Source organism: Pararge aegeria, chromosome 17 (genome assembly GCF_905163445.1).
Source record: "Pararge aegeria chromosome 17, ilParAegt1.1, whole genome shotgun sequence".
Classification (NCBI taxonomy): Eukaryota; Metazoa; Arthropoda; class Insecta; order Lepidoptera; family Nymphalidae; genus Pararge; species Pararge aegeria.
This window is the reverse complement of record NC_053196.1, coordinates 9,700,426-9,713,757: the sequence shown is the minus strand read 5'-3', so window position 1 is coordinate 9,713,757 and position 13,332 is coordinate 9,700,426. Positions and strand designations below refer to the sequence as shown.

General features: G+C 35.3%; 1 protein-coding gene across 1 annotated transcript; it reads right to left on the bottom strand.

Annotated features, from left to right (window-relative positions):
- Nucleotides 1-279: 279 nt before the first annotated feature.
- Nucleotides 280-13,029, bottom strand: LOC120630937 (clavesin-2-like). The gene is made up of 2 exons (XM_039900301.1): nt 12,945-13,029; nt 280-3,801 (listed from the first exon to the last, which is right to left on the bottom strand). Exon 2 carries the CDS (start codon nt 3,594-3,596, stop codon nt 2,598-2,600), a length of 999 nt encoding a protein of 332 aa, XP_039756235.1. The 5' UTR covers nt 3,597-3,801; nt 12,945-13,029; the 3' UTR covers nt 280-2,597.
- Between the last annotated feature and the right edge of the window lie 303 nt (nt 13,030-13,332).

Genomic DNA, 13,332 nt, shown 5'->3' with positions numbered 1-13,332 from the left:
AACACACTCAGGTATATACATGAAGAAAATCTCTTTTCATATTGTTTCCTTTTTTTCGCATTTGTTTTTTTATTTATCTATTAAAACAAACACTAAAACTAAAGAATAACGGAAAGATTGTAAACATTATATAAGAGAAGTAAGTAAAAATTGATTTAATTTATTGTGTATGTGTAATTTTTTTATTGCAGATAAGTTTACGGATTGGGCTAAAAGAAAATAAAAAACACCGATATGTTGTTTATTATTAACACTAGTTCATAATCAATGAAACTACACTTTTAGTTTTTCTCTTACATATTTTATTGAAATCGATAATATCAGATTTGGAAGTGTAGCACGTTGTTTATATCAATAATATTTACAAGAACCATTCTGTAGTAGGCAACGATAATACCTACTCGCGTCTCGCAGACGAAAAAACAATCAACATCCGTTAAGGTCATTTGACATTGAAAATGTACATTGTATTCTGATTCGTATTGAAAATTGAACGACTGTTTACTTTTTTCTTAATATTTACTAAAGTCTTTAAACATATTTTTGTTATACTGCTTAACAACTCAAGTAAAGCTTAAGACACATCTTGAAATATCTGCTCAAGAATAATTTTAACACCGCACAAACATAATATTTATAAGCACCTGGGTAAACTAGAAAAAAATCATTTGTCTTAAATCAAATTGAAGTACTTTTTTTGGCACTTAATATTTAATATTTAATTAATAAAAACTCACAAAAACCTTTTCAATAAAAGCAAAATTATCTCTTCGAATTAGTTTTAAGACAACGTTGTCACATGTTTCGTTTTTACTTGTCGGAAAACTTATTTTTTAACAAAGCTATGAATCAATAATTGTATCACTGCCATATTAAGGTTTAAAAAGTCAAAGATACAAACGCAGTTACAAAGTCCAATGTCACATGCAGAACCTGCTCACCTAAATTCATTTCTTTTATGGACGGTTCAAGTACAAACACCTTATACATACCTACTTATCGTTAAATAAGTTCATTCAGTTCCAAGAGAGCATTCGTATACGAAGTGAGAGCTTATATATTTATTACTTTTATAGTTAACAAACATTATATTTTTTGATAAATGGAATGATTATATTATTTATTTATATTACTGTTTTATAGTCTTTAGAATATATTGACAGAAACATTCAACATACTAACTGCCAAAGAAAACGACGAACACAACATAATAGGTTCTGGGACCAATTCAGTTGCCCGAACTCAAACCCTAAACTAAACTGACAGGTGTAAAAGTAGACCTTTTTATAATGTTCCCTTTAGAAAAGTATAGACCTACTTTAAAAACCAGGGTGCAAATTCAGTCGTAAACAAATACCTATGACAAATGATGATTGGCTGCTTTAAAAGTATTGCAATCCGTATCAGTAGAGAATAGTAGAAAACTAGAAAATGCTTCTGTATTCATACGTACCTGAACTAAAAAAACTTTCGTGTTTAAACATAGATATAATCGAAATATAAATATAAAACGAAAAATAAATTAAGATATAATCTTTTTATTCGTACACAGGATAATGACAGGAACATATCATCATTGGTCAGAGGAAATAGCAAAAAGTTGGAGCAGCATGGCAGATTTTCTGAAAGGTTTCAAACCACCTCTTTACAAAGCTCATTATTAGACAACCGGTTGTTATTTATTCATGTAATTTTTTTTTTATGTGGAGATCAGAGGTCTTCAACAGTTAGGAACTGTCAGAGAAGCTAAAAGAATACAGGGGCTGGATGATTAGTTTAGTGTGGATGAACTGGATAAACAAATTACATAATTTTTACGAAAGTACAGAAGAACGCCTAGGTGTTTGTCAAACATGAAAAAAATATTATCTTCCTTTATACTACGTTGTATGATTCAGACAACTAGGAGGCAATTTAACTGAACGCTAGTTATTAAAAAGAAGAAAAAAATAATGAAATTGTTCTGAATGCCCGCAGCATTCGGTCGTTCAACTTAAGTTAGATGATGGATTCGTTCCAGACACGATCTTACAGTAGGTACCTATCTAGCTAACGCACAAAAAACTCTCACAACTTAAATAATAGTAAATGTGCATCAAGCCTCGCTGATATATAAAAAAGCGTATTTATCTATGTAATAATAATCTTTAAAAATCTCTGGCCGTTTTCTGCAATTAAGTATACATAGTACTTATGTTTATGTACGGAAAGCGAAAAACCGTTATCAATCGCCGCGAGTGCAGGGATGAGCCAGGCGCCTCCCACCATTTCAATACCTGGCTGACTCATTGTTAAAAAGCCCATTATGCGAGGCCGATAGTCGATACTGCATTTAAAGGTCCATTATGGATAAAACAAATACAAAAAACTTGTCACTCAAGTATTACTTCGTAGTAATCCACTGTATCGCTTACATTTTCCGAATTTGGTCTTACCTTTACAATGCTTTCTAAAAATAAATTACTAGTACACTTGATATCACAAAATGCATGCACGTCCTCGTAGTCATATAAGTACATGAAAGGACACGCCCCGATGGCGCCCAGACACAACTGTCTAATGCAATCACGCTGGTATATCTACACAACACAATTGAGTCAATCTTTATCCCTCAGTAATTCTGACTTTGCACTTTTTTCGTTACCGTGAAATGAAAAGTTCGGACTGTCTTTATGTTTATACGCTTTATCCAGTTTCGCCGTGGGAAGATCGTTCTCGACCGGTGGGGCAGTCGATACTACGCCTACTGGTACAGGTTTCGTATCTTTGTTTTCACAACGACCGAACTCTTGCAGCCAACGCTCTGAATTGTATGATGGCCCTTCTCCTCCTAATTCAGCGGGTAAAATATCAAGAGGCAGAGCATCGTGTAATGTGGACAAATTGTTTCCGTGAAGCACTATCCTTTCCCGCGTTTTGGCTCTCAGGTACGGTTTTATAACAGCGAGGGCAGTTTCCACATACCACGGTTGGCCTATAAAATGTATGCTTTTAAATCGCACCGGCATACAGTCTTGTAAGCAGTCGATCATCATTTTCAAAATTTTGGCTTGTAAACTGCACGATTGTTTGAATGTAAACTCAGTCCAATCCACAATGATAACGTAACCGTTAGCTTGGTTTTGCACTTCTGCTAGAGTACGTTCCAGTGTGAGGAGAAGGGCTCTGAACACGGAGAGTAGAGGGCATGCGTGGGGCGTCCAATTTGAGGCAAACATGAGGAGCACGCAACGGCCGCGTCGGTCACGTTGCGCTAGCACGCCGGGCAGTCCATCGGCCAGGGCTCGAAGCACTCCTCCATCCGCAGTAGCCCACAGATCGGGATGCTCACGACGATGCTGATGATACCGCACTAACAATTCAAAACTTTGCTGCACATCGTGTTTGCGCGCGTACAAAAACCGCCGCAAGAAGCTGTCGTCCTGACAGCGACTTTTGTCGCGAAGGGCCAAGTTGAGGCTCGAATCGACGGCTTCTTTGAGCCCGTCGAGAGCGCGCTGCCGGTCGCCGTCCGTGAGTCTCTTCCTGGACACGTCACAAAGGCGCTCGTTCTGCATCTGGTGCAGCCTCCAGTCATACTCGGCGTACTCGTTCATGTCTAGTGTGCGTGTGAGTCATGCGTCCTTTCACCGGCGTGTCTGGCTGCGCGCGCGCCGCCTGGAGCTCGAGGCCGACTGCGCAGTGTGCTCGCTCCGCGCGCCGCCGCCATCGCGATCCGTTCATTAAACCGCATAATGCTGCGTTTACATCTACTCGAAAATCTAGTTACTAGCCTGATCAAGTAACTATGTCAGGGATATTCTGTAATCATAAAAAAATATATTATTTGATAGATAGATACACTTACACTACACACAAACTAGTTACCAATACATAGTTTAAAGAATATTTCATAAAACATTGGTGTAAATACTAGACATGTTAATCTCTTTGTTTGCATTCTATAAGGCTAAATCGCGCAGTGACCTTGATAGAAATTTACATTCTGGAAACGTCATGTGCCTTTTTTACCACTCTAACATCTTTAGTCGAACGAAGTAGTGTTAGTATTTCCTACTATTATAAATTTACACTGCACTTGGTTTCTATTGATTAGTTAAAAGAACAGTGGGTCAACTTGGTTTTTTGCGCATAGGGGCAGTTTATGGACTTCTTTAAAATTGTATAGTTTTAGTTAATTGTAACTTACGCAATTATTAAGTCAACAATGCAGTGGGGACACTATTAGGTACATGAGAAATCTACTATTAAATAAAAATCAATAAAATGTGATCGAAAATCAAAAATCACAAAAAAAAGTTTTAGAGAACTACACACAAAAAATTTAATATTTATTTTTTTAGTGGATCACTTAACAGCTACACACTTACAGAATTTTACGTTTTTGTTCAGATGTGACGTAATAGGTAGGAAATGCAGTAAGAAATAAATAAGGTTATCTTAATACGTTCAATATTAATTCTTTCAAAATGATTAATCTTTGAAAAGGTTATTTACTATGTTTGGTACATTAAATTTAACAGATCACTTTTTTATACAATTGTTATATATGCTAATCAAGTAGAGTAGACCGTTCAAACGAGGCATAACTTACCCAGGCAAAGCGAGTTATAAATAAAAGAAAAACTGAAGGTTGACTGTATACCGGTCAATTGGCTGGCTGGTTTCTGCGATGACGTCGGCTGCGCGTGCGTAAAGGACGAACAATACGCGCTTGAAAGAGATGGCACTACATATTGAACCATTATTCGACGAAGCCTTTTAAGTATAATAAAGCAGGAGACCGTTGTAAAATATCCTTTGAAATTACTCAAAAAAAGTTCTATGAATATGTATTATCTAACATTTAGGATAAGTAGCTACCAGAATTCTACGTACGTTAGTATCTACTGATAAAAACACTTGGTAATGCCGATCGCATAGTTTATCATCATCATTCGTAACTGATATTTACCAACTGCTGGACAAAGGCCTGTTTTCTCATTTGAAAAATGGACATTAGACGCTGACATAATGGAGTTTCCCGGGATTTAATCATCATTATTATCACATGCTGAGAGCTTGGCATGACATAATTTATAACGTTAATTTAGAACACGACCTAAAATCTTTTGTGGCATCTCCGTACATTTGCTCTTAATTTCGAATTTTTAGCTGCTTAAATTAATCAAACAAAACCAAAATAATCACTTATTCATTCCTAATCCCTACATACAGCGGCGTGCATTTCATACACGCACAAAAGCGCTGCCTACCCTAACGTTTTTATATATCTGGCAACAGAGGAGGATTTTGACATTCTATGCCATTTTACTTCTTTATGCCTACCGTGGTCCGATTTATTTTCTTTAAATAAAGGTCAAGGCTAATTTTGCTGTATTCTTTCTGTCGACTAGGTATGATATTGATATTCTTATCGTGCATAGCGGATAATCATTTAATCAGAAATAGGTCAAGAATAAGAACTTCATGGATAAATAAAATAAAAAAGAAAAAGGAAGTATGAACAATAGTTTAAGTTTTTCGAACCTCATTTTAGAATACCCGTAATAATGACCGGGATCGACGTGCTCTCCAAAAGATAGAAAAACGTTAATTCATCGCGTAGATTGCGACAATTATTAAGTCCAATTTGTTCAATTAGTGTTGTTTTGTCCAACCAATGCCATTGTACTGTACCTTGCCTACACGATACCGGTAGATAATTATCCATTACTGATTAATCGTGTTTTTATTTATTTATATCCTGTAGTAACTGAGCATGATAGAGTAAACTCTTACGAGTCTCATTTGATTGAGGCGGCCAACTGAAACCAGCTTGGACCTTGGCAACTGGCATCCCTCGAACTAGAAGACCCGAAACGCGGTGATAGCCTAGTGGGTAATGCTTCGGCTGCCCCTTCGTAAAGACCGAGTTCAAGCTCCGGCACGCACCAGTGACTTTTCGGAGTTACGTGCTTTTTAATTTAAGCAATTTATATATCACTTGCTTTAAACACATCGTGAGGAAACCTGCATGCCTGAGAGTTCTCCATAATGTTCTCAGCGGCCTGTGAAGTCTGGTACTAATCCGCATTTGGCCAGCGTGGTAGACAATGGCCTAAACCCTTCTCATTCTGAGAAGAGACCCGTGCTCTGTAGTGGGTTGATGATGAGGATGATGATGATGATGATGACGATGATCATTGTCAATTTTGTAGTCATCCGTTCTAATCAAAGAAATAAACCAAGAAGCAGACAAACGTTCACATTTTCAATCATTTATAATAATTAAATAAATTAATATACTAACTACGACAATACACACATCGCCATCTAGCCCCAAAGTAAGCTTGTGTTATGGGTACTAAGATGACTGATAAATATTTTAATTATATATATACATAAATACTTATAATATACAGATAGACACCCAGACACTGAAAAACATTTTTGTTTTTGATCCGCACCTCTAGTATCTGGAATGCCCTTCCGTCCTTGAAGCTTCCATTTTCCCCGGTGCCTACAATATGAATACCTTCAGTGAGTGAATAGGCATCTTCAGGGCACCTTAGGCTACATCATCGCTTACCATCAGATGTGATTGCAGTCCAGCGCTCGTCTATAAACATAAAAAAAAAACATTTTCTAGTTGTGGGAATCGAACCCACGGCCTTAGACTCAGAAAACAGGGTAGCTGCCCACTGCGCCAATCGGCCGCCATATAATAGCATGGATGAGAAATAGGTAGGTTTTCTTTATTTTTTTTGTATATACTCGATAATAAAGGAATATAGCAACTGTCTCTCTGTTCTAAAGTATAAACGGATGGCCGAAAATCGTATACGTCCGCGCTTTGTTCACTTTATCGTACACTTCGTTACCGTAATCGGTAGCTAATTACTCATGCAGCATTTATAACAGCCAGTCCATTTCTATACTTCGGTAGACAAATTAGTACAAGGCATAGTGTAGTAGACACTATTGACAAATTAAATTATTTATTTATTATACAATGTAAAGTTAAGAAGCTAAGCTAAGCTATCTATCAACAGGAAAAGCAGATCCTTAAAAAAATGCCTTTGAAAATAAACCCAGACGTAGCCGAGTACCTCAAAAAGTAAAATCTGCCCTCTTTAAAAGAAATGCCTTTATTATGCATAAAATGAGAAATTTTCTGCAATGAATTAATATTAATAGTACGATATAAAAGGCGCCCTTATCGCTTAAACTAGGACAACAAAAAGAAAAAGGTAAGTAGGTACTATGTACCTACCATGTTGTTTTTTTTATATAATACGTCCCACACCCCTCCAAACCATTCTTTTTCGTTATGTTGTCCTAGTACATGAACCTAGGAGTACATGAAGTAGTTTAGCAAATACAAAATACTAGTGGTCAAAATAAATAGTAATTTATAATATGTTTTAACACACTATAAATAGGTAATTAAATATGAGTATGTGATGATGACAGAAGCGGTGATGGCCAGCGTGGTGGACTACTACTACTACTACTACTACTACGGCCGTAACCTTTTCTTGTTGTGGAAGAAGACCAATGCTCTGTAGTGGGCTGGTAATGGGTTGACATATATATATATATATATATATATATATATATACTACGACAATACACACATAACCATGTAGTCCCAAAGTAAGCGTAGCTTATGTATTATGGGTACTTAGATGACTGATGAATATTTATTATGAATAATATACATGAATACTTAGAATATACATATAAACACCCAGACACTGAAAAACATTCATGCTCATCACACAAACATTTTCCAGAAGTGGGTATTGAACCCCCGGCCTTGGACTCAGAATGCAGAGTCGGCCGTCAAATGATGATGATAAAATGATTCTGCACCTACTCTCCTATGAGAGACAATACCTGTGCCTAGCAGTGGGGCGTTAGTATGCTGCGAATGATGATGAAATGATGTAAGCTTACTAACGAAAATAAGTAAAGTACCGAGATGTTGGGATTTAAACTAAGATAATACAAAGGAAAAAAGAAAAAGAAAAGGCCTGTTACAGTAATTAATATTAACATACTATACCTCATTGTATTAAGATGGGTCTGACAGCTATAAAAAGAAAATTAAATAAATTTTGAATAGAGGATTTAGAATAGTTACAGATATACAAAAATACTCTTTAACAAACAATATTAAAAAAATATATATATATTATACATCAGTGCTGACTGCAATCTGATAATTGCAGGGTTCAAGTCGATTACAAAATAATAAGTTATCGTATTAGGTAAGAACTATGTTTGTATGTATTACTTCCCCCTTTTTCCGGATTGCTAGCTGAGTAAAAGGGCTGATAAAATAAATGGGTGTATTCAAATCATATCGCGATAAAACACTCCTCCGACTACAAAAACCACATTCAAATCTATCCATCCGTTTGAGTACTACTAAATATGAATAAACACACTAACGAAAAGAGAGACAAACGGGTAAAATCTCTAAACCCTTCTTTCACAACGGGGTTTAATACCCGCACTGTGGTCACATCCCATATGTTAGACATCAACGGGGGTGCGCGTGCTCAAATTCCATGTTTTTATTATTTTTTTTATTAGTCAACATTTTGGAATAAATGTTAATATTTCAAGTCTATTAAATCTATATATTAATAAGTGAACCACACACAATTATCACATACCACAACAGGATGTAAGCTTTCTCGATGCAAATTTTCGCCATAATCGATTCAGTGGCAAAACTGTACATTTATTAAGCAAATTAATGAGTTTTTGTTATAAACTAGAAATGATAATATATATAAAATAATATATACAAACCTATGTTCAATAAATAAATGTTTTTAATCTAAATATTAAAAGAATTAATATTCGAAAATTCAAGTACTTCAAATATATTGTATAAATTTGAAGTAAATACTTAAATTTTACTATACTTAATAAAAGCGCAGTAAATATAATTTATAATTTAGTTTCTAAAAGATTAATTGACGTTTGACAGCCCTAGTAACAACAGAATACCTAGTACGTCTATTCCTCTGGGTTCACTTTCTCTTTGTGAAGTAAGTAGGTAAGTCTTTTCATATTTGGATTAGCCACGGTACTAGGATGTGGAAAAGTTTCCGGGTTGAATTAACATTACAATAGAAATGCCAAAGAAACGAAAGGCGAAGGAATAAAAGGCAATGAACAAATATAGAAACACTAACTATTTATATTTTTCTTCTTACTCGTACTCGTGTTATTTGTCAAAATTGTAGAGGTATTAATTGATATTTTTAAAAGTTCTTTGTATGATTTACTATTAATTCCTCGGATATCTTGCAATTGAAGTCAAAGTCGACGTAAATATTCCTTTATTCATATAGTGCCATCTATGTGCATAAATATGCACATAGATGTCACTTTTGATACGAATATTACATGTTAAATATATACCTTGAACTGAAGCTACGAGAGTTCCTATCGCGCCCATATACATATTAAATAGAGAAAAACTTTTAGACTTTAGAGTAGAAAGCTAAAGTTTTACACAAAGTTTACCTTTTTAATGTAGACAAGAAGTAATGCCGATTTCCTTAGAATTCTAACGGGGATCGTCCAAGGCTTGAAAGTAGAAAAGGAGATTTAGTGATTCACACATCATTTGTATTAATTGATTTTATATAAACACTAGCATAATCTATTTAAAAAAAAATTAACCAGTTTATATGCTTTCCCGAAGATTTTGTCTCTCAGATTACACCAGTGTGTATGTGATAATTTGTTCCAAAAAATTACGAGTGAATTTGGCTATGGTGAATCCAAAATCTCGTGAGCAGGAGACAAAATTTTTTCCCCGGGAAAGGATAAAAATGTATCTTCTTCCACAGCTCTGAGAGCACTGGAAGCAAAAGTGGAAATAATATCCAAATAATATATTTGTAAAGAACCCCTTTCTTTACAAATATATTATTTGGATATTATTAACCTATTTACTGTTCCCGTGCTTTAGCAGGTGGACACGTTAATTATCACGTTATCCTTGTCAGGGGATTAAATCGGTGGATATAATTTTTGTCTCCTATGTGTGGATATAATTTTTATGCCTATGTTAGCACTGCAGGAATGTTTAAAAGCAATGACTTCAAATAGAAATCAAATAATTGTGACGTCACGACGGACGACCCCATAAGGAATAAATAAATTTTATACCAGGGTGTCATAATCCGTAGTCGTGCTAACTACTGGACCAACAAAGCGGTTACTTGCAATTCAATAGCGCCCAATCACCAACACAATATTTTAACCGCTATACCATCATAGCCTACTCACAATTTGATCATTACCATCACATTAACTGCTCGTAAATGTCTGTTCGGTCTCGCTTGATGTACATTTACTAGGGCAATGACTCTTAAAAAATTAACTGTGGCGTTGCATCGCTGGTCGTTGCCCTGCAGTGACTAGGCTCGAAGCCCGAAGTAAAAATAGATTCACTCCGAGCACGAGATGCGAAGATTGTCTCCCTGCATGCTTGAAACAGGCCATAGCACATGCAATACGATTACTACAGTAATCCGCGATCTGCGATTTTAAGGATGCATCGATGTTTCGCTGTTTGATACGATCAACACAAACCAGTCATATTCTACTTAAATGTTTTAATCGTATCATTTAAAAATAATGCGATTTAATCTTTAGCTAAAGAGTTGGTTTTTTAGAACATCCGAATTTCGGATTCGAATTTTTTTTTAAATTTTATTGGGTTAATTCTGTAGTTGATTATTTGACCTCACTCTACCATACGTGTGCCATTCGACTCGGTGGGTCATAGCATGAAACTAAATGTGGCACAAAACATATCATAGTTCATTACGTAGGTACACAGACTATGCAAAACTTATCAGGATATAGGAGTATTTTTTTTCGCAAACAAAGACAAACACACATTACCAGTGCACTTCATAAGTTTGCCGCATTAAGTCAAAAGCCCCTGTATAATCCCTCCCTTGTGTGTTTTATGATGTTGCCGTATAAGCCCGTGTTAATTATCCGACATCGAGGTAAGAACGCGTTCTTTAGTAGGTAACGGTCAATCTACACTTAAGATCTACTTATTCTCAGCTATTAATCCGGACGTTATTTACTGCATCGACTGGAGGCGAGTTCCGCGGTTGCCAAAGCTTTGTATTACCGCGTTTCAAATCCAAATGTGCTCGGAATGTATCATTCAGCCGAGCATCTGCATCGAGCTTCCAAACAGCAACTTGCTGGTGGGAGGCTACGGCCGTAGCTAGTTAGGTATCACCCTACCAACAAATACGTACAACGATGCCGTGCAGAAACAGATTAGGGGTAAAGGTCTTACTGCTATTCCCCTAACAGGGAAGCCCGCTACCATCCTAGACTGGATTATCGCTTACCACCAAGTGGCATTGCAATCAAGGACTAACTTGTACTTAGTGGAATATTTTTTTTTTTACTTTATGGAGTTTATGGATTGTTGTTGGATTGAAGCGTTCGTAATACTTATTGAGAGTCTGAAAAGCAAGTAAACCGTTGATCGTTTGCTTATAGTATCAAATTCAAATTCAAAAATATTTTATTCATGTAGGCACTTATGAAGCGTTCATACATTTATCATGTTACACTAATGTTAGCGATGGTGATAACTGCATTCGTTGACTTAAAACTAAAGCTAGGAGGGTTCCAAACGCGCCCTGGTCTAAGAAGAGGCCACAATAATCTTAGCCAGGTTTTTTTTTGTTATCACCATCTCACAGTCTAGTTAATGTTGTGCTATGAAGTTTGAAAATATCGTGTGTGCTATCGCCTTAGTTTGTAGACATGCACACAAATGGCGATATGCATCATTGTACCCGTTCTCGACAAGACTCGACAAAAAGTTGATAAATTGTTGCTTTGACATGTACCTCATGCTAAGATTGTTAACAGAGACCTTTAATTTCTTTTTGCGTAGCAACATTCTATTTTTTTTAAACTAGAAACGAAGTGAAGTTAATTTAAAAATGATTATCAACAGCTTTCCAACTAAATTGTGTTTCCAAGAGTTGTTCCTATTTGTGAGACTTAATAAACGAAATCAGTTAGGTTTCACGACTGTGAAATTGTCGTGAAAAGTTTGTCGAATCATCAGTTAGATGACCGACTTTGAAGTTCCTCGTTATAAATCTCTCGATTTGAATGTAATTTTAACAATGTCTTGGCATTAACAATTTCTTAATACCAATATACTTCTTCTTCTTCTTTGGGTTACCAATATACTTATGAGTTCACTGATAACTGCAGGATTGATCAACGTAATCAAACGAAACGATATAGTAATACAAATTTTACGTTTATAGATTTTTTTTCATAAATCTTTGCAAATAAATGTTGCTGTTACATTGAAATTTATATAACGTTAAATGGTAATGGCTCGACGTTACATATAACTTACACGTAGTAGCTCGTAGGAAACCTTAAGTTGAATTGTTCTAGCCATCACAAAGATCATGTGGTTCTAACTTGTCCTTTGAAAAGGGCTGTTTAAGCGAATGGATCTTCTGAAGTGACATTAACATATACATATAGGTATATATAAATATATATATATATATATATATATGTTTACGTTAATGTCACTTATGTAATGGAATATACTATTTATTCTGGTTGCCTGGAAAATATGTACGAGTATCTAGCGATTAGGCTTTATTTCTGTTTATGAACTTTTCGTGGTGTCCAATAACAGTATAATAATTTATTCATTAACTTAATCTAAGGCAACTCTTATAACTGCCACTATATTAATTAATTTAGGGGTAGATAAAAGGAAACAGAATTCTACTAAACCATTCACAATGTTGCGCAACTTACAAGATCTAATATGTTAATTGTAATAAATAATGCAATTAAATAATTTACACTATTTATTATTTCTTACATATACTGATATAAATAAAGCTTCTGTTTACCTTTGTACCTGGTATAAAGATTAACCTGCGTAGTTTTTAACCTTTATCACTACTTCGCTAAGGTATTAAAAACAATAGTGCTGTACAACAAAACCACCAAACACAAGTCAAGCTTGATAAATAAACATCAACGCGAAACTGGAACTAGGCTGATTGGTAATCGATCTCCATAGATAAACGTCGATAAGCTATCGCAATATCTGATAGTCGCCATTAGCCAAACTGCTAAACTGCATCATGCGAAACCGCTATAGACTATAGAGTACAAAAACTGTAATTATACCGTAATAGTAATTATTCTACAGCAGTTATACTAAATCAAGTTGGTCTGCTTTGTAAGACTTTACCATCATTTTAAACATTTATCTTCTTTTCTTCTTCTAGTTTT